The 27664-nt window shown below is 41.0% G+C and overlaps 1 protein-coding gene across 1 annotated transcript; it reads right to left on the bottom strand.

The window, feature by feature from the left end:
* Positions 1-27554, bottom strand: LOC149317028 (uncharacterized). The gene is made up of 6 exons (XM_089516699.1): positions 27369-27554; positions 23645-23812; positions 16897-16994; positions 12747-12891; positions 12294-12443; positions 1-3499 (listed from the first exon to the last, which is right to left on the bottom strand). The coding sequence occupies exons 1-6, from the start codon at positions 27502-27504 to the stop codon at positions 3276-3278; spliced, it is 921 nt and encodes a 306-aa protein (XP_089372825.1). The 5' UTR covers positions 27505-27554; the 3' UTR covers positions 1-3275.
* Between the last annotated feature and the right edge of the window lie 110 nt (positions 27555-27664).

Below are 27664 nucleotides of genomic sequence, written 5' to 3'. Positions count from 1 at the left end.
TCATTTTATTCACAAAACAATACAGATGATTAAGCAAGAGACTGCACAATGTCTTGCTCAAAGAAATCCAGTGAGATTCATGGCTGCATATGTTATTAGATCTTTAAACTAAAGAACAGATATAAATCTCAGCCAAGTTGAAAGTTCAACTTTTTATTCAATTGTTAAAACAAGAATGTAAGCCTGATTGCTTGTGTCAATGGGGGCAGCAGTCCAACCACATGATAAAGTGGTCTGCAGTTCCTGAATCCTTTTCACAAATAAAACTTGTTAGTCTTCCAGGTGCTATATGATTCATTAATGTTAATCAATATATATAAGGTTAGGAAAGATAGTACAAAGTCCAAGAAGTCACCAAGCAGTGTCGAGAAAGCTGCTAGAAAAGAAGGTATTCTTCAGGAACTGGAAGACTCACATCTTGCACAAGAGAGAACACAATCTTGCGCAAAGGAAATTCAAGTAAGGGAGATCAACAAGGGATTTTAAGGAGCATATCATTAATAGCATCAAAACCAAAAATAAAGAATTCTTCAGATATATCAAAAACAGGAAACCAGACCATGACATGACAACAAAATTAATGAATTGTTAAAGGAGGAGAAGTAGAATACAACTAAACTGACTATTTTCATCTTCCTTCACTGCAAAAGATATAGGCCAGATACCCATGCTGACATTTTCAGGAAGAGAAGCTGAGAAGCTGTGACACAGATGTGACAAGAGCCGGCGTTCTAGAGCCTTCTAACACATTTTTAAAAAACCTTTCATCCTGATGGTACTCATCTGAGAATTCTTTGAAATATGAAATGGCTGATGTTTTACCAAAAATTATATGACATATGCCTAAAATCATCCTCTCTACTAGAGGACTGAAAAGTGGTCACTTTAACACCACATTTTAAAGCGGGGCCTTTGGGAACCTAAGAAATTACAAGCCAGTTAGCTTAACATCTGTTCTGGTAAAAACTGGTGGAAAGCTTTATTTAAAATAATATTGTCAAGCATATATAACAGCAAGTTCTGCAATGGTAAATCTTATTGCATTAATCTTTAACAGCTCTTTGACAGAATCCATAAATATGTGTACAGGGGGTGATTCAGTACACATTGTTTACTTAAAATTCCAAAAGGCTTTTGACAAAGTCCCTCACCAAATACTCCTGGGCAAAGTTAGTATCATGACCTAAGAGAGGTCTGCTTATGTTCTTTTTATGGTGGTTCCCCAAGGATCTTTACTGGAACTGCAAATTTTTAATTATTCATAAATGGCCTGGTGAATTTGGTGAGCTTTATAGCAGAGATTTCCAAATACAGTGGGTCCTCTACATTCACTGTCTTTAGGTGTGCAGGACCCCCATAAAAGTGGGGGGAAATGCAAATTTTTAAAAATTGTACCTATCTATGTCCTCCAGGGAAATTCTGTGGTCAGCATCCACTGGAATCTGACCACAGAATCATGATGGAAGATCTACAAATGGCTGGAGAACTTCTTTCTCTAGGAATTTCTACGTCTTGTATGGCAACTTTATAATCAACTTGGAGCAGAGTTATGTTGGAGGACCTCGACAACTCAAATCCATGAATAAGCAAATTTGCAAAAGTCAAATCCGCAAATGTGGAGGGTTGTGTGTACTTCACAAAATTACAAATCCCAGGATTCTATAGGATGGAGACATGGCAGTTAAAGTGGTATCAATGTATTATATAGTAATTGTACAGTATGGCAGATATCAAGGCCAGAGCTGAGGAACCGTCATCTCACCTGGATAACCTGGACCACAGCTTCTCTTATCTCCAACCACTGGTCATGTGGACTGAATCTGATGGGAGCTAGAGTCTAACAACATCTGAAGGCCACATGTTCTCCATCATTAATCTGAATAAACAATTAAAATTTTGATATTTTTCTGTGGGTTTTCCAAGCTATGTGGCCGTGTTCTGGAAGAATTTATTCCTAACGTTTTGCCTGTAACTGTGGCTGGCATCTTCAGAGGGTGATGGCATGGAAGTATGTGGGTTATATATACTTGTGCGACCCTTGGATGGGAGGAACTGATTTACATCTGTGTGTTGGTCTGTTGTTGAATGGCAAGACCTCAGGGTGGGAGGATATATGTGTCAATTTAATTAGCAATCCATTGTCTGTGGGGAAACATGCCACCACCCTCTGAAGATGCCAGCCACAGATGCAGAAAAAATGTCAAGAATAATTTCTTCCAGATTGCAGCCACAGAGCCTGGAAAACCCACAGAAAACTATGGATGCCAGACATGAAAGCCTCTGACTTCACATTAAAATTTTGTTATTCCCTCCTACTCAAGAACACAGATTCCAGTCTTAAAAACCACATCCAGTCCCCATCCAAAGACTCATGTTGACTTAGAGTGCACATATGGAATCCCTACATGAACATGCTTTTTCATTACATGTTACACTAAGTAACAAAGATGTAATTGAGACTGGAGAAGAACTGTGTATGTGTGTGACCATATCAGAATAATGCATACACAGAAGTTTGGACTAACTACTTTGTGAACTGCACTTTCTGGAATTCATCTCCTTGTTAGTATTCTTAAGGTTTCAGTTACATGTTAGTTGTCATGTCAGTGATACTGGCACCCTGCCCTGCCCACAAAGTAAATTTTTCAATGAGTAGAAGAAGAAACGTTTTGAGTGTAAATGAGTAAATGACAAAAGAAGAAAAATCCAGAGAAGACCTACAGCCCTTCCACACTGCAGAAATAAAGCAGTTTGACATGACTATCTGTCATGGCTCTATCCTGTGGAATCCTGGGATTTGTAGTTTGGTGACATATTTAGCCTGGTCTGCCAGACAGCTCATGATTTGGTAGTATAGAGTCAAAGGTAGCAATTAACACAAATTGTCAAGTACTTTAAAACATTATGCAACAATTTTAAGGCCTTAAATATACAAATAACTGATGATTAATTCACATTTTAAAACAACAGACCTTATTAGCAGTGGCACAAGTCTGAATTTGCCACCACTGAAGACAGACTATGAAAAGTTACAAAATGTGCATTTCCATTAGAGACATATGTATGCTGCAGGCTTAACCTGGGGAAATAACTTTGACTACAGAGTCCAAAATATCCAGCCAGCAAAGCTGATAACTATAAAGTTGGGAGCTTTAATTAAAAAAAAAAAAAAAGAGGAACGTTTCCAAGCTCTGACTCCATTACTTTGTAATTGCAACAAAAGTTTTAAAAGAAAAACTCAACAATATTTTCAAGCAAATATGAAATTCAACTCCTTACAGCTTTGCTCCACTACGCCCCTGTCCTAAGCTAAATTTCTTAGCACCAGGGACTGATTCCTTTAATATCACCTTCGCTCCTGTGTCAAACTCATGTTGCATGGCTTCTGTGAATGAGGAAGCATCAAATTCATTGTAGTAAGCAGAATTTCTGTCCACACGCATACACTGCTGCGGAAACGCTGAAATTTGTTCTGCCAGTTCAATGGCATGTTGAAGGGCTGCAAGACAAGGAGAACACAGTACAGCTATGTTTTAAAAAGTAGTGGGGAAATGCAGTACAAGTAATTAATCAAATAAAGACAGGGAGGAGTGACAAACATGCACCCACTGGACCACAAACAAGCCCCATGCGCAGTTTAATAGCAATCAGGTCCTTCTCAGACATTCCTCCCCTTCCCCAAAATGGGCTCTAAAAGCAACACTGCCTCTCCTAGAAGCCTCCAGCAAACATTTAAAATAAGATGCAGGAGGCAGCCTATTTTGTCTTTGCTTGAGTTCTAGCTCTGGGTGTAATTCCTTTTCAATTGGTCCATCGTATAGAAACACAACAGCAAGTAGGTTTCTCGTTGGATAAATCATTCTTACAGTTAATCTGAAAGCAAATCTTATGATGTACAAGGCTGAAGAGATGCTCCAATTTTAATTCAGAAAATAACTCTTATCTTGGTTACCAGAAGCATCGACTGCTGAAAACATGAGTTGCACCAGAGATTCAGATTAATTGGAGGGGAAACCCCATTTTTAAAAATTAAATATTATCCTGCCTTTTCTGCTTTCCTCAATTCTGCCCAAGTAAAAGTGCTGCTGTTGCTGCCAGAAAGAAAAAGAGTCAGTACGGTTGGTGGAGATGGGATGAAGAATGCCTTGCCAGGCTTTTAGCCTGCTCCAAACAGAGGCAAAATGTATGTGCTTGTCCTGGCTAGGTTGGTGTGAGCAGTGTGAGAGAGGGCCTTTTCACATTACATAATTATATCACAGTAACTCCACTTTGCCTGTCGAGACAGCAGTCTAGGGAATCCTAGAGTTTGTAGTTTGGTGAAACACTAGTGTTTTCTGGCCGAGAATTGCAAATACTCTTCCCTACATGCAAACCCCAGGGTTCCATAGAATGGAATCATGCTAGTTGAAGTGGAATCACAGTGTTATAAATTTGTAGTGTGAATAGGCTCAGAGAGTATAGGAGGGTGTATATAGGAGCCAGTATGGTGTAGTTGTTTGAGTGTTGGACTACAACTCTGGAGACCAGCTTTCACTTTCCATGTTCTCAGCCGCAGGGGAAGAAAATGGCAAAACCTCCTCTGAACACAACGTGCCAAGAAAACCCATGATAGGGTCTCCATCAGTTGGAAGCAATTTCAAGGCACACAATACACACATATAAACATAACAGAGGGTGTTCGTCTCCATGTTTGAGACTGGTTCAGGCATAAATTGTAGGGCAATTTGTTTGGTAAGAGGAATTTAGAAAAGGGAAGAGGGACTGAGTGACTCTTTTGCAAGCCCACCCAAGCATCTGTGTGCAGTGCACACAGCAGCCACATGATCTGCTATGCTGAGTGAAGGGAATCCAGAGAATGAGTCAAGGTAATCAGCGACAGAAGAACCAGAGAGGATTTTTCTGCATTTTCAGTGGTATAACGGTAACATGATAATGAGTAATTCAGCAAGTCTGAATTGTTGTAATAGGTAACAAGTTTGGATCTGTTCAGTGATTGAAGTATTAAGTAATGTAACTAGTTCCTTTTTTAAAGTTGACATTCCAGGCTCTACAAAACAGTGAGTCAAACTAGCTGCAGACAAACTACAGGTAGATCCTCACATTCCCTCGTTTTCATATTATGGATAACAAAGCCAACCAAGTAATGAGGTCATTCTCAGATCAAGTATTGGGGGAAATGGAGACTTTGGGGCTCTCCAGACTGCCACTTTACTGGCTGGATCGGGGCTGCAGCAACCTCATGCTGTGGCCCCAATCTGGCCTCTGGAGAGCACAAAAAGAAGCTGCAAAAAGCAGCTCCTTTTTTGCGCCCTCCAAGGGGTGCCATAGCTGCAGCGGCATGGCTTTATGATGCCTCTTCAGAGCTGCACCATGTGGATGCAGTGCCGGATCTGCGTCATGATGGCACGTGCCGTGTGGACCGGCACGCACCAAAATGGTGCCATGGGGGCAGAGTTATGGCATCCAGCATGAGGATGCTGAGCCCAGTCCCAATCTGTATAGGCCTGTCCTATTCAGAATGGGGAAAGGAGGATTTCAATTATTCCCCATCACTGAAGGAGTCTCATGCCTAAAATATGGCCATTTTTGTCATGCCACGGAAGCTTCTCTGTGAGTCCTTTATTATTTCCCAGCATTTATACAGCTTCAAATGAGGGCCATTGTGGTGAAGTGGTTTGAGCACTGGGTTATGACTCTAGAGACCAGGAATCAAATCTCTACAGCCAGCATGACTAATAGTCAGGGATTCTGGGGGATGAAAGTCCCAAACAAATGGAGGACCAAGGTTTGCAAACTACTGCTGTATGGTATCCAGGTATGGATGACAAGCATCTTGGAAATACTATAAATATCCCAGGGTTCTTTGAACGTAAAAAAAACTGCTGAGGCCAGGGTTCTAAGGCCTGGTACACACTGCCAGGACGTGACGTCCTGGCGGCAATAGTAGGGCTCGGGACAGCACACCAACCACACGGTCCCAAGCCCTACTATGTGCAGGTAGCGGAGTAATGGTCCACATAGATGCTGCCATCTTTATGTAATGGACGCATAGCGTCCACATTTCGCAGTGCATCCGTTACGTCACAAGTGCACCATTGGCGCACTCGCATCATAACCCAGAAAAACCAAGTTCTTTTAATTCTGGAGGGATATTGTGCGGTCTAGCGGCTGCAGCATCCCTCCAGAATTAAAATGGGTGCCTGCAGACCGCCATTTTCGGGCAGTTTGTACCAGGCCTAAAGCTAGTTCAAAGGAACACATATCTCACTTGCTGAAAGAGCTTCACTGGCTACTGGTCCATTTCCAGGAAGAATTCAAAGTTCTGATTCTGGTTATGACCTGTAAAGTTCTTCACAGCTTGGATCCAGACTACATGAAAGACCCTACTTCCCTATATAAATATGCCTGAGTTTTAAAATCTTTTTGTAGGGCTTTCTCCCTGTCCCACCACAATAATATGCACACATGGTGAAGACAAGGGAGTGAGCTTTCTCCCTTGTATAGGAGATTTGACTCGCCTACTCTGTTCTCTTTCTGTGAGCTGGCAAAGGCTTTTTATTTAGGCAGACCTTTCGCTCATGTGACGGGAGGGTGTACCATGCTTTTATCTTTTTAATTACGTTTTAAATAGGTTTTAAATGGCCTTAACTAGGTGTTTTTAATAGTTTAATACTTTTTGTTTTGAATTAATAAGATTTAGAGGATATAACCAAACTGCAGAAATGAAGCAGTTTGACACCATTTTCACTGTCATGATTTTATGTTTTAAATGTGCTTTAAATGGATTTAACTAGGTGTTTTTAATAAAATAGTTTAATTGTTTTTTACTTTAAATTAATAACATTTGAAGGATGTATTCCCACTGCAGAAATAAAGCAGTTTGACACCACTTTCACTGCCTTGACTCTCTCCTGTGAAATCCTGGGATTTGTAGTTTGTTGCAGTATTCAGCCTGGTCTAGCAGAGTGCTCTGGTGCTTCACTAAACTACAGATCCCAGGATTACATAGGATAGAGTCATGGGCATCAAAGTGTGTCAAACTGCTTCACCTCTGCAGTGTGATTACACCCTCAGTTGTTCTTTGTTTTCATTTTAAGCTACGTCTGAGCTCCTGTATCAAGAAAAAGGTGGGATATAAATAAAATAAAAAAAAGGTACCATATACCAGAAGAAAGCAGATATTTCCCTTTCTGCTGTCATTACCAAGCAAAGGAGAAAGGAGTAGTGAATCAGATATCTGGGGTTCACCAAATAGGTCATGAGGTATTGAGGTACCACCATGTTCCCAGTGATGTAATTGACATCACAAGAGAGTTTGAATTTCAAAGCCTGTTTGCAGTGGGAATCTCCACTATAATCCATGATAAGGGATAATATTAGGAGAGTGCACATTTCTCGTGGAAGAAACTTTACAAGTTGTTTTATAACAGAATTATCACCACTTTTTTATGGGAGAAGCCTGACCCCTGGAGGCTTTGGGATGTTTGACCCTCTTGATTTTATTTAAAGGGGGCATTTTATTTTATGATATGGGGACCACAAGCAGCATATAGTTCACATGATTCCTGTTTGGCTCTACATCCTTAGTTGTGGGGAAATATCATAGAATTTCATGGAACTTACTTCTGAGTATTACTATATGTAGGGTTATTAAGAGAGCCAGCCTGGTGTAGTAGTTTCAGCATTGGACTATGACTCTGGAGGGTTCAAATCCCTGTTCGGCCATGGAAACTGACTGGGTGATCTTGGGCAAGTCAATGGGCAAGTGCTCTCTCAGAGAAAAGCAAGGTGAGCCCCTCTGGACAAATCTTGCCTAAAAACCCTGTGATGATTTCACCTTAGGGTTGCCATATGTCACAAACAACTTATGTGAAGGCACACAACAAGGATTACTGGGATGAATCTCCAGTTTTTGTGGGTTATCTTGAGGTAGGAGATGCTCCAGCTAAGATTTCTGTCCTAATTTCCAAGCAGGAATACATGTTCTCCATGCGCCCTTGAATGGTAGGCTGTGAACAACTGTGGTTGACACTTTAATGCACAGTTTAATGATATCACTAGGAGCTGTCCCTAGGTGTCAGGTATTGGTCTGGAAACTTCAGGACCCTGGATGTTCCTGAACTGGCAAACCTAAAATGATAGGAATCACACAGTCTTCCAGATGTTGTTGGACTGCACATCTCAGCACTAGCCAGCCCAACCAATGGCAAGGAAAGCTGAGAGCTACCGTTCAACATCTGGAGGGGCACGTGGTTTCCATCACTGATACATACGAGCACAGTCTTATTAACTTGATAGGTGGTTATGTAAGGGATAGGCAAAGGAAACAGTGTTCTGGCATTTCCTGTAGAGACAACCAAGGGCCAAAACACACTGCAGAAATAATCCAGTTTCAGACCATTTTAACTGTCTTGGCTCAAGGCTAGGGAATTCCGAGAACCGTAGTTTGATTGAACATTTAGCCTTCTCTATCAGAGAGCTCTGGTGCTACAATAAACTACAACTCCCAGGATTCCCTAACACTGAACTAGGGCAATTAAAGTGGTCTCAAACTGGATTATTTCTGCAGTCTGTTTTGGACCCAAGTTAAATCAACATACACCATGAAACAAGGATACAGATGTTCTAATTTACAAGTACTATGTGATCTTAAAACTAATGCCTCTAATGAGAAATAAAATGTATTTCATGATAGTGGGAAAGACCACAACAAGATTACCTATGTATTGCTTAACCAGCTGTCCAGGAGCTAATAGCAACACAGGCGAGTGCAAACGTTTTGATAAAATGACATTTCAAAGATCTCCCAAGAGCCAAAACATTGGACAAAGTAGATGCAGTGATTTGCCAGAGACAACAAGCAAGAGAGTACAAGAGCTTTCCCTGAAAATTGGCACATCTGAAACACATGCTTGTTTGAGAGTTCAACCAAACAAAAGTAGTGCATTCGATCATGTCAATGTCCAAAGTCCTACAACTTGGGCAAATAGCTGCCACTGATTTCATGATTTCAGAAGTGTAAGTCCCACACCAACACATACTGACCCCTAAAAAAATAGTTGGTCTTAAACAGTAAGTGTTTCATGGTGTATATTTTACTTTATTATAGATTACACTATGCCAAGCATAATATTTAAAGTATGGGAAATTCTTCTGTGCAATCCTTTATTCATTTACCTGGAAGTAAACCCCACTGAATTCTTTGACACTTACTTCTGCGTGGGCATGTATTGGGTTGCACTGTCAATTTTTTATGCACAAAAACATGACTTCTTTTCCTTCCATCTCAAACTAGGTAAACATTCTTCTAAACATCTATGGCTTATCCTGGCACAGCTGTTTAGGGGACAGATAAAATTGTTTGGAGGGGGAAGTGAATCTGTCCCACAGTGTGTGTGTGTGTGTGTGTCGGGGGGGGGGGGTTGATGTTGAACATCCCTGCCTCGGAGTAAACAAAACAGGGTTTCATTCACATTTGTTTCAAAGGATACCTCTCCTGATGCCAAATAAAACAGCAATATTTTTAAAAGGAATCCGGATATCAGAATGCACAGAGGACATGGACAGCAACTCTGCGGAGACGTTAGTCACTTCTTGGACTTGGGAAATGGCGACAGCTTCAGCAGGAATTGAATAACCCACTGTGCTACAAATGATCTGTCTCATCCCACCCCCATCCTATTACACTTCCATAATCAAAATAACATAATTAATTTAAAAACACAAGCATTCATAGAGAGCCCTTTTAAAAAAGGAAAAAAGAAACACCTCAAATCTGTACCTTTTTGTTTGGCTCCTGGCTTATTTTTCATACACCCCCCCAAAAAAAAAATGCTTTTCCACCAAAACACAAACAACTCTCCCCAGCAATTTCCAAAGCCTGTTTTGCATGGAGAGATGAAGTGCATGCTGCCATTATTTCCTTAACAAGTCGTGAGAAAACTGCAGCCACACCAGCTTGAACTGAATCAAAGCAGCTGCTGCTACCCTTTCAAACCACTTTCCATGCCAATTCAGAAAGAGGTAAAGCCTGTTTCCCAGGGTCTTTCTGCAGGAAAATCCACAGAGTGGTCAGAGAGCTTGCTGTATACATTTACCTTATGAATGTAGTTCCCGCTCAGTGGTCAAAGGTTCACAGCAGGAATGTGTTTTTGTGAAGGGACACACCCTTGTTATTGGAAGAAATGATATTTCCATGTTGTCACACACTCACTCTAAATTTAAAAAAACCCAGCCTCTGGCTTCTAAATGGAATGGAGTTTTTAAACTGTTGCCAATTATCAGGAGTGGGAGTCATGTCATAACTGGAGCGTGGAGAAGTTAGTTTTTTGGACTCTAGCTGCCTGAATCCCTTGGCCAGCATAGCTATTGATCATGTCACCTGTGGTTAATTAGTAAGTGTGATTAATTAGATGATCAATAAGACTGCCTAAGGAACCTAACAAGAATGGTTTAGTAACATTGAAAAGAACATCGAATTAGTGTTCCTTTTTCAAGTTGTGGAAATGCTTAAGTGGTCAAGGTGGGGGGGGGGGGGTAATGCATGTGTAGATGTGGAATACTTTCTTCAGCATGGATTGGATGAGGGCAAACAAACCCAATCCAGACAGGACAGAGGTGCTCCTGGTCTGTTGAAGGGCAGATTAAGGAATAGGAATGAACTCTGTTTGTGCTGGATGGAGTTACGCTTCCCATGAAATCTCAGGCTCACAGCTTGAGTGTTCTACTGGATTAATCTCTGAGCCTGAATGCCTAAATTTCAGCAGTGGTTAGGAGTATATTTGCACAGTTAAATCTAGTGTGCCAGTTGTGACCATTCCTTGAGATGTTATCAGATCTGGCTATAGTGAGATATGCCTTGATTGCATCCCATTTGGACTACTGTAACACACTCTACGTGGGGCTGCCTTTAGAAACTGTTTGGAAACTTCAGCAGGTTCAAAATGCAGTGGCCAGAATGCTAACCAGGGCCAGTTATAGGGAGCATATGACTCCTTTGTTAAAACAGCTTCATTGGCTACCAGTTCATTTCCAGGACTATGCTGGTTATAAGACTTAGGTCCAGGCTATTTGAAAGACTGTATCTCCCCATCGAACATGCCAGAACTCTAAGATCTTCAGGAGAAGACTTTCTCATGGTCCTGCCACCATCACAGGCTCACTTGGCGAGGACACAAGAGAGAGCCTTCCCAGTAGCTGCTCCCAACCTCTGGAACTCCCTCCTACAAGAAGCTATGCTGGTCCCCTCCCTGCTATTCTTCCACTGGCAGGAAAAACTTTTTCTTTCAAATAGGCTTTTAATATGTAATTGCATCCATGGAGGCCTCTTATTAGGGTGTTTGCTTTTGTATGTTTTTAATGGTTTTATACTTTTAACTTGTTATATTGATGTGAAATGTTTACTTTTGTTTTTAAAATTATATTTTTGAAGTATATTTTGTAAGCTGCCTTGTATCCAATTTAAGAGAAAGGCAACATATAAATAAAATAAAATAAAATCCTCTGAGTTGATATTAAAGCTCACCTTTCTCTCAAATCCACAACAACCTATTGGTCCAGTCTCGAATAAATATCATCTCCCTGTGCTCTGTTATTTAATAACAGGGTGCTTGTGAGTTATCCACGATACCAAAGACTTCAGCCCTGCATTCGGTTCCACGCATTTAATCCCATTGACAGCTCAGGTCCGGGGGGCCATTCACAATACACAATTATAGCTGTTATTCCACTTTAATTGCCATGATTTCATTCTATGGAATTCTGGGATTTTCAGTTCAGGGAAGGACATTTAGATTTCACACCCAAAGCACTCCAGTATCTCAACAACTACAGACCCTAGCATTCCACAGGATGGAACCATGGCAGTTAAGGTGGAATAATAGTGCTGTAATTGTGTGGTGTGAATAAGTTCTAGATTAACTAAAGGACTATATCTCTCTGTATTAGACTCTCCATGTCTTGAGATCTTCAGAGACACATCTGGTGGGAACAAAGGAAAGGGCCTTCCCAGTAGCTGCACTCAGGCTCTCTAAAACTTTAGACTGGCAGTCTCCTTGCTATCCTTTCATAAGCAAGTGAAGACCTTTTCATTTTCATAGAAGAGCTGCTGGGGTAGATTAAAAATGGGATATAAATAAATATAATACTAATATTAATAACTGACTTCAGTGAAACAAAAATACAGAAGACTGCTGCATGCAATATAATACATTGGATGTGCTGACATTCATCCTGGTTGGTTTTGTAAATAGTTTTCAGAAAAATCTGTCATTTGAAAATTATCTGGCACTGACCTTGGCCACTGGGAACAATTCGATTGGCCAGTCCAAACTGGTATGCTTCTTGTGCACTAACAGGCCGCCCAGTGAGAATGAGATCCATTGCTCGTGACAGACCAATTAGCTTTGGTAATCTCATAGTACCACCATCTATCAGTGGAACACCTAAAAAGACAAAGTGGTACATTAGAAGCAAAATTGAATGTCTATGTCACCAAGACCAAAGAAAACAACATTTTATGCAGTGACAATGAAGGTGGATCAACACAGCACTTGGAAAAATTACTTCTTTGGAGTACACTTCCTAGTATTGTCGAGCCAGCCTGGTCAGTAACCAATTTGGCAGGGGGATTCTGGGAATTATTGTCCCAAACAATAACTTTTATGCGCTCTGCTTCTTACCTAGCTATGGTAATCAAAGCTGAAATCAAATCACTGATTTTTTAAGATACAGATCATAAAACATACCGAACCGCCTGCAGAAAACTCCAAAAATAGCACTTTCTTCCACAACACGTAAGTCAGCCAAGAGAGATAGCTCCAGTCCACCAGCTACAGCATATCCACTCACTGCAGCAATCACTGGCTTAGAGAATGTCATCCTGGAGGGACCCTGTAATATTTAGAATATATACTGATGAATGCTGACATACTGAATACTGAACACACAAAGAAGGGTTCCATGTCCTATGTCCCAATGGATTCCAATGTCCTAGTGAAATTATTGTGAAATGGATTACTTAGCTAAGTTGACTCTATTTGCAGAGATACTTGTGCACACTCTCCACTTATTCCAGAAGCCAAAGTTCCAGGGGCATTTTGATTTCCTTTGGAGGAAACAGAATTTGTAATCATAGATATGCCTGCTCAGAAAAACGTCCCGAAGAGTTTGATAAGGCTTGTTTTGACATACTGGACAAAGTAGTCCATTAGGAAAAGTGCTTACTAGTTATGTGTATGTTAGGAAAATTTTTGTACAAAAATTAAAAGAAATGTTCAAAAATGTATACAAGCCTTAATGTGAACTTTTTGTATAAAAAGGTCAAAGTTCAAGGCAAATTGAATTTAAGATTGGAAAAATGAGAAAGTGAGAGAAATGAAAATTGTCAGATTGCCCCAAATCTAATTGGTAGATTAGAGTGGACCCATCAAATTAACTGGTGAATGTTAACACTTACATAAATACCATTGATCCAATGGGTCTACTGACTAGGAGTGATTTGCATGTGTATTGTTCTGTGTTCACTCCTGCATTCCCAGGCTCACACAGTATATATACACCCAATTTTTCCAGGCAAAACATTCTCTGAAGATGCCAGCCACAGATTCTGGCGAAACGTCAGAAACTCTGCTAGAACATGGCCACATAGCCCAAAAAACTCACAAAAAGCTATGGATGCCGGCCATGAAAGCCTTCGACTTTACAGTTTTGCATGTGCTCATTCATAAGGAAAAGAGATTCCACCTAAACTTTAGGAAGAACCTCCTGACAGTCGGAGCTGTTCGACAGTGGAACACACTCCCTCGGAGAGTGGTAGAGTCTTCTTCTTTGGAGGTTTTTAAACAGAGGCTGGATGGCCTTCTCTTGGAGGTGCTTTGATTGTGAGTTCCTCCATGGCAGGGGACTGGATGGCCCTTGGGGTCTCTTCCAACTCTATTGTTCTATGATTCTGTAAGTCTACTTAGACCCATGTCTGTACTGATGTATGATTTGTTATTTTTAGAATCCACAATAATTTATGAATAAATATGTATTTAACCATGTTTTCAAAACATTTTCTCACAACATACAAATTTCTAAATGTTGTTTATTGTAAATGGAGTTTTTACTGTAAAGTGAGTTTTTGAGACAAGAAGTGGATTGCAAAATGAAGAGAAATACAAAATCCAAAGGATTATCAAAAGGATAATCATGTTCCAGTTCATATATCAGTAAATCTGGGAGATTCAGATTCCATAAAGATTGAATTCTTTAAGCATCTCCACTTACAACAGCTTTTCTCTTTAATTCAGAATAGGGCTCAGAAGGGGGAATGGGGATACACTTGGAATTAAAGAACAGCACGGCTCTCGGTTCATCTCAGACTAAGAATTTATCTTTGCTACTAGAAATGAGATCACCATCCCGCAGGACAAAATCCAATCCTGCTTTTCCCATGAACCTTTTGCATTTTAACAATTTTATTGTATAGTATTTGTTTATATATACTCTTCCTTTTCCCAAGAGCTGAGTTTCAAGGTGGCTTGTATCATAAAAAGAATAAAATTAAAAACACTTATAAACACATTTGTTATTGTTAACTGCCCTCGAGTCGATCTCAACCCAAGGTGACCCTATGGATGAGACATCTCCAAGACCCTCTGTCCCTCAGTGCTCTGCTTAATTCCTGCAACTCCATACCCATGACCTCCTTAATAGAGTCCATCCATCTAGCATGTGGCCTTCCTCTCTTCCTACTTCCCTCCACCAAGCTTTTTTATTCAATTGAATTATCAGTAGAATATGTGTGTGCTGGTTTGAATTTTGGACAATGACGCTGGAGACCAAGGTTCAATTCCCAGCTTGGCCATGAAATCCACTGGGTGATGACTGAGGGGAAATTTAATGGGGGGGGGGGGGAGAGAGAATTGATATTGCTTCCCTCCCCCTTTGTTGTTGCTGTGTGCCTTCAAGTTGTTTCCAACTTACAACAATCCTAAGGCAAACCTATCACAGGGATTTCTTTCTTGGCAAGATTTTTTTCAGAGGGAGTTTGCCTTTGCCTTCCTCTGAGGCTGAGAGAATGTGACTTGCCCAAGGTCACCTGGTGGGTTTCCATGACTAAGCAGGAATTCAAACCCTGGTCTCCAGAGTTGTAGTCCAACATTCAAGCCACTATGTCCCAATGGATTCCATTCCACACTTGCTCTTTTTTCCCCCTTAGCTACTCCCCTGCTATGATCAAAAGAAAGCTCTCCACCAACGATGTTAGGGGTCTTTTGTAGCCTGGATCCAATCCACACAGGTCATAATGAGCATTTTGAACTGTTTGTTGTTTTTGTTGTATGCATTCAAGTCATTTCTGACTTATAGCGCCCCTAAGGTGAACCTATCATGAGGATTTCTTGGCAAGATTTCTTTAGAGGAGATTTGCCATTACCTTCCCCTGAGACTGAGAGAGTGTGACTTGCCCAAGGTCATCCAGTGAGTTTCATGGCTGAGCTGGGAGTCTAACCCTGGTCTCTAGAGTTGTCCAACACTGTTCTTCAGAGTAGACTGATAGCGAATGCAGCAGTTAGAAAGGGAGCAGAATGTTTCTCATTATCCCTAGATATCAGTTTGGCTGCAGTTGTTTGGCCCAGATGAAGTTTCCAAATATTCTTCAAGGGCATCGCCAAGAGAACGCATTACATAAAGTAATTCAAATGGGATTTAACATGTATCATTGTGGCCAGATCAGGCACTTCCAAGAATTGGTACACCAGCTTTAACTATTCAAATGCACACTTGCCCACAGGTTTCCCACTCTTTCTTCATGGCTTCGAAGATCATCACTAATATTTTGAAATGTGCCCAGAAACAAACTGGTAAACACTCCAGGAAATGAATAATATGATCCTGTAAGCAAGCATCCATTAACACTCTTGCCATATCTCTTCAAGCTGTAGTTTCCAAAGACTGTTCAAAGGTTGGCCCATATAAAGCACAATAATCAAGTCTAGATATATCACTATGGCTGCCTCCACACTATAGAAACAATTCAGTTTGACACCACTTAGACAGCCATGGCTCAATGCTATGGAATCCTGGGATTTGTAGCTTTTGTGAGATGTTTAGCATTCTCTGTCAAAGAGCTCTCATGCCACTGCAAATCCCAGAATTCCATACCATGGAGCCATGACAGTTAGTCATAGTCATAGAATCATAGAGTTGGAAGAGACCACAAGGGCCATCCAGTCCAACCCCCTGCCATGCAGGAACTCAAAGCACTCCTGACAGATGGCTATACAGCCTCTGTTCAAAGACCTCCAATGATGGACACTCCACTACTCTCCGAGGGAGTGTGTTCCACTGTCGAACAGCCCTTACTGTCAGGAAGTTCCTCCTAATGTTGAGCTGGAATCTCTTTTCCTGCAGCTTGCATCCCTTATTCCAGGTGCTATTCTCAGGAGCAACAGAAAATAAGCTTGCTCCATCCTCAATATGACATCCCTTCAAATATTTAAATAAGGCTATTAAGGTTGTGCCAAACTGCATTATTTTTGCAGTGCAGATGCAGTCTATGTTGAATTAGGAATATTAAACATTTAATGATCTACTACTGCAAATCACACAGAGATCTACCAGTAGACCATGAACTATCTTGTTTGCACCCCCATATAAAATATGGTGCAATGCAAATAATTTCAAGATTTAATGAGAATCAACATAATAACTTTTAATTTGGAAAATAAGGTCATTCAGTTTTAGTTTCTTTTGGAGAAGGGATGATTCCTCCCCCCCCCCTTTTTTTTTTTTTTTCCTTTTAGCTGAAATGTGTTACTAGTTTCCATAGTGAACCATCACACAGCCATGGAAATGGACTTCAGTTTGAGAGAATTGTTAGGATTTCCCTCCAGACTGTTTCCCAGAACATACCATGGGACCAGGACCTTTGGTGACATCTTGTTCCAATTTGATTGAGCTTGGGTTGTGGGCCAGCTCCTTCAAATCATAACCAGCACAGAAATTTCCTCCTGCAAAAAAACAGAAGGGATGGGTGATGGGAAAGTTAGCATATGGAAAAATATAAAGGGTTGGTGTCAGCTCTACCCCTGCTCTAATTTTTGTTTTGTTTTTTATTTCGGTTAAGATGTGAACTGTTATAGATGTTCTTAAAGAAAGGGCCATTTCCCTCCTATTCAGAAACATGTGTTCTGTTTGGCAACCCTGCATTATGAATTTCTGGTCTAGAAGAGACAGCTAATAGCTAAATGGAAATGTTCTTTATGCATCAAGGGAGCATATCTCTTATTGCTGGGGCAAACAATCATTGCAAGACACCACATATGAGTTTCCAACACATGCGGCTGAGCATGGCTGGAAACAGAGTGCTGGACACTTTGTGGATGCAACAAGACTGCCTCAGCTTGCCTCAACAATACAATCCCTTATGTTCTTATGTTACTATTCAATATACAATGGCCTAAACCCAGGGTGGAAATCATGTGGGCCCCCAACATACCTGTTGGATTGCAACTCCCATCAGTCCTAGCTAGCATATGTAAAATGAGGTAGAATGCTAGGATTTACAGTCCAACAAAATTTGGAAGGCTATATGATACCCACCTCTGGCTAAACCCAATTGTTAGTTCCAACTAAGGTAGAATCACTAATAAATTTAAGTTACATTAATGTTTACTGACAGTGTTCCAATAGGTTCCACAGAACAATTGGATTTAGGTCTGTATCCTCCTTGTGTTTCATATATACAAATCCATAGTAATAATACCATTCTGTCATGCTTGCATAAGTTCCTGCCAATGCAAGCAACTGAATCTCAGCAAGCCCCAAGCATAGCACAGAATTTGGATACTGTTGTCCAACAACCATGAGTCTCCTGTGACATATCGTTTTCTGATAAGACAAAGCCTGACCACTTTCAGTTTGGAGAAAACTCCAAAATCAACCATCCAGAAGAAGACAGGCAGTCTCACTGTTCAAACCAATCATCTACAACCAACCCATCTCCAGATATGGTACTACATCTCCCATCCTTGTTCACCACTGTCATACTGACGGAGTTGATGTTAGCTGTAGTTCAACACATATGAAGGATTCCAGTTTGGGGATATGTTGGCTGGAAGATTCTGGGAGCTTTAACACCCCAAAGTAACATTTTCTAGTTCTGTTCCAGCCAATCCACTGTGTGCCTTCATGTTTAAGCTTGCCATGTCTTAGCCACCTGTGCAGCCAAAACTTTTTCTCAAAGTGACATTCAATTGCCATTGGTACACAATTTCTCCACTTCTCAGGTTGCAAGTGAAACTTTGCTACAGTCTGATTTTCTCCTTGTCAACTCTTTTATTCTACTCCATGGACCCTTTCACACTACAGAATTATAGCACTATGATCCCATTTTCAGTGCTGTGGCAACATCCATTGGAATCCTGGGAGTGGCAGTTTAGGGAAGGGTATTTAGAGCTCTGAGACAGAATGGAATCATAGTACTATAAGTGAGCTGTGTGAAAGGACCCCATGTTTCTACCAACCATTGCTTAAGTCATTCTATTTCAGCTCACAGCACTCTTTAGTCTGAGGCTGCCATATGTTCACGGATGGACTTTTCAGCCTGACTCACTACCCTCCCACCCTTACTGCCCATGTGAGGTAACTGTCTTATTTTCTATTCTGGAAGTTGCACTGCAACATTCTGGAAATGTTGTTCCCTGCACAGTTGGATGGGTGTGGACAATTCATCCATCACAGTTCCTCAGCAAGTAAGAGTCTAATACCTCCCAGCCACAATAATGTATTAGCACACATACACAAGACATTAACAAATGTGGACTTATGCCAGTCATGACTTTTGTTCCCAATGCCTCATTGTGCCTTAGGCAATCTGAAGGAAGCAAGAAGGAACAAATTACACGTTAATTTGACTCGGCCAACCAATTTCATGGCATTAGGCTTAATCTGCAATCTAATATCAAGACATTAAAAACTGTGAGGGTGGAAAGAGATGCAACCAGCTCATTCCATTTCAGAATGTCTTTTTAATAGTTTGCATAACAAAACAGCAAGAAGGCCACACTGGATATCTGTTTTCTTCCCCAATAAAATAAGTATTTTAACTATCACCAGGAATTAATTTCAAAGGATTCCTAATACCAGTCCATATTTCCTCCAAATCAACCCTGTATTTCCTTCTTCCTCCACTGCAGAAGGAGTTAATTCAGGACTTTTCTTGTGTGGCTGCGGAATCATTACTTTTGTGTGCACTGGAAGCAGAAGAAAGAACTGCTGTTGACTGTACCACCATGATGAAAACCAAAGCACTGGTGCCCACAGTGTTTACTTTAACATCCAGCTCTGCAACTGTACGGAAATCAGCTCACTGACTCTCCCAGAGCCTAAAAGGCCAGGAAGAAGGCATCTCCCAGATATGCATTTAGCAGATGGGACCCCTTTTCCAGGCTCATGGCCCAATGCTATAATTTTCTCAATCAAATCATGGTTCTATAAATAACCTTATGTATACACATCCTTTGCGGAGGGATGGGAGGAGGAACAAAGCCTTAAAAATATAAATATACATTTTTTTAAAAAAGTTTCCAACTGCGATCTCTATCCTTTCCCCTCAGACAACCAATAACGCAGCTGTTTTTCATTTCAGATGAATCCAGTTTTTCTATCTCAGTGAAGTAAATATAGTAATTATAAGGCAAAACAGTTAAGGTAGACCATCTATTTGCAGGCAGGGTCAGAGGAAGGAAAAGAAATCTAGCTTTGTTTTGATTCCCTGCACTCAGAAAACTCATTATGTTGTCATATTAAATTGCTGCAACTACCACTTTGTTACTTAAACATGTAGCCTAGTCTCTCTTATCACCATAGCCAATTTTCTAAAGGCTGTGCCAAATGGATTGCCCGTTTTAGCTTTCTGGTTAAAAGTATTGCTTTCCAAGAGCCTAGAAATGTTCTGCTACCACCCACAAAAAACAACTCCACCCATCACTATATTCTTAGCCTGATTGCAGCCACTGTCTCTCTGACTTGCTGCTGCTGCTGCTGCTGTTATTCATTTCTCATCCATGGTTAAAAGATTCTTATTCATGATATGATCCCAGCTCCATACCAAGTGGTATGTGTCAAATTTGTGCTAGATCTTTGACCTTCCTGGCTTACTAGAAACACCAGAGATATACTGGCCAAGTGGGTAGAGGGAGTGGCCAATGGGGTGCTACAACAAGGAAATGCTCCAATATACCTAAATGAACCTATTATGAGACTATTGTTCAGCCCACTGTATTGGACAAACTAACACCCAGTTCCCAACAAATGATTTCTGTATAAAGTATTGGAACCTGTGTTGGCTTCTCATTTCCAAAGGCTCCTGGATGAGACAGATTTAACTAGATCAGTGATTCCCAAACTTTGGTCCTCCAGCTGGTTTGGACTTCAGCCATCTTGGTCAATGGTCTGAAATTCTGAGAGATGAAATCCAAAACACCTGGAAGGCCAGAGTTTGGGAATCACTGATCTAGATCCTGATCTAGATCCATTTCATTCTTGCTTTAGGCCTTTTTATGGGACAATGATAGCTTTGGTTCTCTTGGCGGATGACCTAAATTGGGAACAAAAATGGACCTCTCGGTGGCTTTCAATATCATCAACCATGTTATTTCACTGGGAAGGGATGTAGAGGCATTGTTTTACAGAGATTCTGTTTTTTTTCTGGAGGGGAGGCCCCAGAAGATGGCACCAATGTATACCTGTTTGACTCCTTCCCCCTTGTCCTCTGGAGTATCTCTGGGTCCAGTTTTTTTGTGCTCCATACTATTTAACATATAAACTTGTCCCACCATATTCACTAGGATTAGGGGCATAAGATCCCCGTGAATATGGAAAAACAGCAAATAACAAAAACATCAAGTTTTTACCTGAAAGGACACATCTCTGGGAATCATTAGGTCCTCCTGCGGTCAACATCCAACTGATACTGACCATAGAACTGCACTGGAGGAGCTACAAATGCCTAGTAGAGTATTTTCTCTAAGCATCTCTAGGTCCTCCAGTGTGGCTTTTAGTTAAAGTTGACCATAGAGTTGCACTGGAGGACCTAGAGATTCCTAGAGATAACATATTAATCAAATCCGGGAATAATCGAATCCACAAATATCAAAGCCGCTAACATGGAGGGATGAGTGTATGTGAAACTACTAGCAGAGACTGCTGAGTTTAGTTATCATCAATACACATTCAACTCCATTGCTCCTTTCCACTTAACTCCAAAGAAGCTGGTTTGGTTCTAAACTAGTGTCTGCCATCAGGAATAGATGGATGAGAGCAAACAAAATGTAATTTAATCCAGACAAGATAGAGACATTTAATCCAAACAAGACACAGGTATACCTGTCAGCTGAAGGCACATCAGGGAATAGGGGAGAAATCTGTACTGAGCGGGATTATATTCCCCCTGAAGACTGATGTTTGCAGCTTGGGCATACTCCTGGAACCAACACAGAGCCTGGAAGCTTAGGTTTCTGCAGTGGCCAGGACAGCATTTGTCCAGATAAAGCTAGTGTATGCCATCTGTGTCTGTTCCTGGAAATTATATGCAAATCCACACACACCTCAGGGCTGTTTCAAAAGAAACTAAATCCCTTCTTTAAACAGTGTACAACCCTGCCAAGAAAATATTATGTCTGATGATGTCTCTCTCTCCCACACACAGAAATACATGCATAATTCACTGCATGTACACTATATACCTGGAGTTCAGTCCACAAAATGAATGTTTACCCCAGCACACAATCAGCAAAATAAATGTAGGTTGTATCTATCACTGACTGTGCTTGTTGGGGGATTCTATGAGTTATAGTCCAAAAAAAGTAATTTTCTCAAGCTCTGTCAAGACCTAAATCATTCTGCATCATACACACATGCTTTATTAAACTAGTTGTATACCTTGCAGGACTTATACTCATACTGCTGTGTCGTAATTGGTTGCTGAGAATCGTTAACTTCCAATATGACAGAAGGAAAGGGAAGTAGAGATCTGTTATCTAGGGCTCTCCAGTGACTTCAGTGGGCTCCCTTCCGTACATTGCTCCTTTTTGTAGGGCTAACAATATGCTGGTGTAGTGGGTGTGGAACAGCCTCTAGTCAAGCAGTGGACTCTATCTAAGCACTATTTTTCTCTGTTGTGTGTCTACTTTTATCCCTGGTTTCCCCTTTAAAACAGTGGTGTTGTCTCACTGGTGAATTGATATTGTCAATATGTTATCCCTGGAACAATAACACAGATATAAGTGCATCTCTCTGGTATCTGGTTTTGCTTCACCACCAGCAGCTTCAGAAGCAACTGTATTTCACTCAGGATTCTGCTGTTAGTATTCCCTTGGCACTACTTTCCATATTAACTGTGAAGCACTCATGTCACTGGTCACAATTGGCTCTCTGTAAACTTTTTCTACACAGGGTCATTTGCTTTGATCATTTGGGGGAAAAAAGTTCATATACCAGTTCCTAGGGACATGGTCCTCTGGATCTATCTTTTAACTGTGGGTTTTGAAAAACTATAATTTTGTGTTGTTGTTTCCTAAGCACTAAGGCTGGGAGGGAAGCTTAGTATGGTCTGGGAACAATTAACTGTAGTTGAATTAACACCTCTTTAGCCCTCTGCAATTGGGTATCAAAACACAATTCACACCCAGATATTATGGTCACTTACATGTATTTATTTAAAGTATTTGTGTATTGTGTCCCAGCCCAAAAGGGTTTCTGAGGTAATGAATAAATAGAAACCAGTAAAACAATACCAAGTTGTTAAAACACACTAAAATACTCTTTAAAAACTCCTAAACGCAGTCTAAAAACAATCCTAGAATCCAGTTTTAAATCAGCACAATTTCAAACATTGAATGCCATGTGGAACAGACTGTTTTGGCTGCCTGCTGAGAGCTTAAAACAGATAGAGCCAAGCTAACTACCTTGGGTAGAGAGTTTCACAGTCAAGGTGCTGCTACATAAAAAGCCCTGTTATATGTACCCACCAATCTAACTTCATGAGGTTCTGAGAGACACAACAGGGCTTCCTCTGAAAATCTCAAATTTCTGGCAGACCCATATGGGAGAAGGCAGTCTTTCAGATATACTAACCACGACTTATTTAGGGCTTTATAGGTCAACACCAGCCCCTTAAACTGAGCTCAGAAGTGAATTGGAAGCCAGTGCAGTTCTTGCAAGACCAATGTTAGGCCAAGTACAGACAGGCCAAAATAAAGTTGCTTTGGGTCACTTTGGAGGTATGGTCTTTAAGTGATGCATGCATCCTAAGAGTCAGAAGCCATGCCAAAGCTATGCTCCAGTCCTAAGGACTGGAGCATGGCTTTGGTGCAGCTTCCGGACACTTAGGATGTATGCATCATTTAAAGAGCCAAAGACCCAAAGTGATCTGTACATCCACATGGAGCTCTAATACAGAGCTTGAAAAGTTATTTTTACAAGTAGTTACCATTATAGTTCCATCTTCCATTACAGCCAGCCTTCCACATTTGCAGGTACTCCACAAAAGTGGGAAAACTGTATAACTGAGCCGGGTGACACCAATCCTAGTGACGCCACTAGTGGGAGGCAGCTCTGTCATAATGAGAGTAGTCAGCTGAATATATAAAAGCCTCACCCAGTCCATGAAGCACTGCCACATTCAGGGAACTATCCTCTTCAAATGACTGGAAAGCCTGTACCAGCAATTCTGCAGTCTCCTGGTTCACAGCATTCCTGACTTCTGGCCTGTTAATGCCAATAGTCATTATGGTCCCATGGATTTCAGTAATTACATTCCTTCTTCCTGGGGTTACAAAATAAAAAAAACAGCAAACTTGTTATTTTAAAAAATAATCCTTGATCATTATATATCTACAGTGAATTAAGGTGTAGCTAAAAGGATTAAGGCCTGGTGGTGCGGTGATTAAATGCCTGTACTGCAGCCACTTACTCAAAACCATAAGGTTGCAAGTTCAAGACCCGCAAAAGGGCTCAAGCCTTGAAAACCGCTTAGGTGGTATGAAGCGGTATATAAATGAAGCTTGTTTGTTTGTTTAAATCATTTTTAAATATTTCACAAAATATATGAAGGGATAAAATTTTTGTTTCAAATTTTAGCCTATTTCCTTTCTCTTTTTTATAAAATTGGATCACTCCATTAAACATTAACAGTAATACAGTAAAAAATACAGTAAAAAAAAGGTTGCATTCCAAGCTCTGCTTTTATCACTTTTCCAGGAACAGTAATATATGGACTGGATTCAATTCAATTTGCTTTAGGCACAATTATTTTTTTTACAAAAAAAACAAAACAAAATAAAAAAAATTGCCCCCGAATATCCAAAAATGCCTTCTAGGGTCCCAGGAAATCCCCAAAACATGGTGAGTATGCTCCCCTTGGCCCCAGATAATGTTTGAGGGTATTTGGGGCCATTTAAAAAAAATAGTGGGATTTAGTGTAGTTGGTAGTTTGGGCCTTCTCTTAGGAACTAATGAAGACCCCTAATTTCCCATTGTTGCCCACCCCTGGCCTATAATGTGCATCATTGATGTTTCTCCAGCCCATCTTAAGATGAGATCTTCAGTCTAAGCAAAAGTATTTTTTCAATATGTATGAGTACTCACCCAAACAAAGCATAATTAGGGCTATTGAACACTGTTTATTTACCATATGCATTGATGATCAAATCTGTCATGTGCAAGCATTAGACTTCATTTCTGGATTTCATATGTGCTGTAGGGAGAAAGGATTGCACCAAGGATGTATGTTGTTGTTGTTGTTGTTGTTGTTGTGTGCCTTCAAGTCATTTCTAATGGTGACAGTAAGGTTGGCAAGATCTTGGCAAGATCTATGAAGAGGAGGTTTTAACCCTATGAAGGGGAGGGAATTTTAACCCTGGTCTTCCAGAGACCTAGGATGCACCAACACTGTAGAAATAATGCAGTTTGACACCACTTGAAGTGCTGTAGCACCATCCTATGGAATCCTGAGATTTGTAGTTTAATAAGACCTTTAGCCTTTTCCATCAAAGAGTGTTGTTACCTTACCAAACTACAGCTCCCACGATGGAACCATGGCAGTTAAGGTGATCTCAAACTGCATTATTTCTGCACTGTAAATGCATCCCTAGTCCAACACACACTTCCTTATGTTTGCCCTCATGATAATCGTACAAAATAGGTGAGGCTTATAAAGAGTGCCTGACCCAAGACCACTCTATGAGCTTCACAGGTAAGTAACAATTTGAACCAGGGGTCTCTCTGGTCCCAGCCCACACTCTAACCACTACACTACACTGCACTACACCAGTTTTTACCTATAGTGCAGTGCTTCTTATGCTACATGATGTGGTGAACTGGTAAGGACATATTTTTCCAGTTGCTGTGGACCAGTACCAAATTTGTGCTCACAAACTAACTAATTTTTTTCTTTGAGCTCATGCACCAGCACCAGTCCATGGATCACTATTTTGGCATAGCACTAGTCTCATTTACTTGTTATTTCAAATGTTTAAACTCTGGAGAAGGGGGAAGAGCATCTATTTTTGATGGATGCACAAGAAGCCGTAAACTGGATTAATTAAGGAAATTGCTTTCTCAGCTTCACTTCCCCAACTGAAACTTGTTCTGAAATTACATACCACACAGAATTGTTGTGGAAAACGAGAACTGTTATGAGAACTATGAGACTCATTTTCTACTTTATAGGGTGTTAATTAAAACCTGCAATCCTGCAGGCAATTAAAATGTGATTAAGCCTGATTCACTCCCACAGAAATTAAGCATGCATGGCTGCTCAGAGGAGATTGCATGTCCCATCAAATCTATTACAAAATACGACCAAAGAAGACAAAAAATGTCCTAGCCAATTTTATGTGTTGAGACAAAATACAACCCACGCCATTCTTCACTTAACCACTATGCAAAGAAGCAAAAATGATGTACTCCCACTGTCACGCAGTTGAACCCATTCAAGGGAAACTGAAATTTGTTCTGTGAGATAGAACTTGGGAAGTGACTTTTCCAAAGTAACCAATCGTGCTTCCTTGACAAGGATCCTGTCGCCCAAACCTGGTAGGTTTCCAGCATCTTTCTATTGCTCTATTTGAAGCCAGGGATGGGTAACGTTATATGCCTTTGCATCAACTCCATCTTATGGGGATGCCATCATGGGGTTTTCTTGGCAAGATTTATTTAGAAAGGAGCTGCCATTGCCTTCCTCTGAGGCAGAGATAGTGTGATTTGCCCAAGGGTTTCTGTGGCTGAACAGAAATTTGAATGCTGGACTCACAGAATCTCAGTCAAACATTCAAACCATTATAATGACTTATGGATCACAGCAGTGATAGTCAACTTTTTATGGATAAGTCTTTTTCACTTACAAGTACAATTTTAGTTTTCCTCATGCGCCACACAAGCAGAAAGCCAGCAGGTGCATCAGCAACAAGGATGGGGAACTTTTGGACAGCTGCATGCTTTGGACTACAATGCCCACATTACCCTTGTTCAGGCTGGGGACCTTGATGGGATCTGTAGTCCAATATGCCTGATGGGCCCAAATGTTCTCCACCACCCCTACCTTGCCAGTTGCTGGTAATTTCTTGTTGAATTTCTTCTGTTTGTCTTTTTCCTCCTACCGTGAGAAGCAAGGACTTGAGCTCTTGGAGATCTCCCATTCATTTGGTCACCATAAGTCAACCTGAGAGCTAATAAGAGCAGTGTGGCGTAGTGGTTTGAGCATTGGACTCCAACTCTGGAGACCAGGGTTTGTATCCCAACTTAGTCATGTAGTTGACCTTGAGTGAGTCACGCTCTCTCAGCCTCAGGGGAAACCAATGGCAAAAAAACCCCCACCACCCCTCTGAACAAATCTTACCAAGAAAACCTCTTAGGGTTGCCATAAGTTGAAAATGACTTGAAGGCACACAACAACAACAGCAAAGAACAGTGAGTGACATTTAGTCTTAACCATCACATCAGAGGTCTCTGCACTACACAGTTATATGATTTTCATAGTTCTCCAGTTGCCTTGGTTCCCTCCTACATAATCCTGGGATTTGTAGTGTGGAGAGGTACTTAGAAGAGACCAAGATACCATATGAAATGAGAAGGATTGAGGATTAGACACATTTTGCCCCCATTCCCTTTCTTGCAATACTGAGGGTTCGCCTGCAGGTGGCGCTGCGAGGCAGCAAAATGCAACCACTGCAGACAGCTAAACAGGATTGCAAGTGTTGCAAATAATAGTTGTCCTTTTTGTTTGTGCAAAGAATGGCGGCTTTTTGCATGGCCTGAAACACCAGTTATGCCTCCGTTGGTGTCCAGCCTGCAGAGCAGGTCCCTCTTCCCGGCCTACCAACCTTTGGGTGGCTCTCCAGCTCCTGAAGAAGCAGAACTGGTCTGCATGAGAAGGGTGGCTGCTGAGGGTGGCCTCCAAGGGCGACTCAGGAGGGGAAGACCTCTCTTGACTGGATCCAGAAGCAAAAGTCTGGACATTTGAAGGGGAGAAGAAGATCAAGACAGCTTCCAAAAGAAGCGAAGCAAGATCCAAGTCAGGCAAGCTCCCTGTTGTCACTGCCTCCTTTGGCACAACTTTTGCCTCTCAGTAGCTCCCCCTGGCCACAGAGGGCTTGTTGTTGGTCTTGTGTGCCTCCAG

This window comes from Sceloporus occidentalis, unplaced genomic scaffold (assembly GCF_023333645.1).
Source record: "Sceloporus occidentalis isolate IW3139 unplaced genomic scaffold, rSceOcc1.0.p SCAF_3, whole genome shotgun sequence".
NCBI classification, from domain to species: domain Eukaryota; kingdom Metazoa; phylum Chordata; class Lepidosauria; order Squamata; family Phrynosomatidae; genus Sceloporus; species Sceloporus occidentalis.
Note: the sequence above shows the minus strand (reverse complement) of the source record. Positions and strands in the feature narration are given on the sequence as shown.

Bases quoted from the DNA above. Each gene is read 5' to 3' on its own strand.
- LOC149317028 (XM_089516699.1), bottom strand. From the start codon at position 27,504: ATGTCCAGACTTTTGCTTCTGGATCCAGTCAAGAGAGGTCTTCCCCTC. The intron at 23,813-27,368 runs GTTGGTAGGCCG...TTGTAACCCCAG, and splicing joins AGCTGGAGAGCCACCCAAAG to GAAGAAGGAATGTAATTACT. The intron at 16,995-23,644 runs GTGAGGCTTTTA...GTTTTTTTGCAG, and splicing joins GGCAGTGCTTCATGGACTGG to GAGGAAATTTCTGTGCTGGT.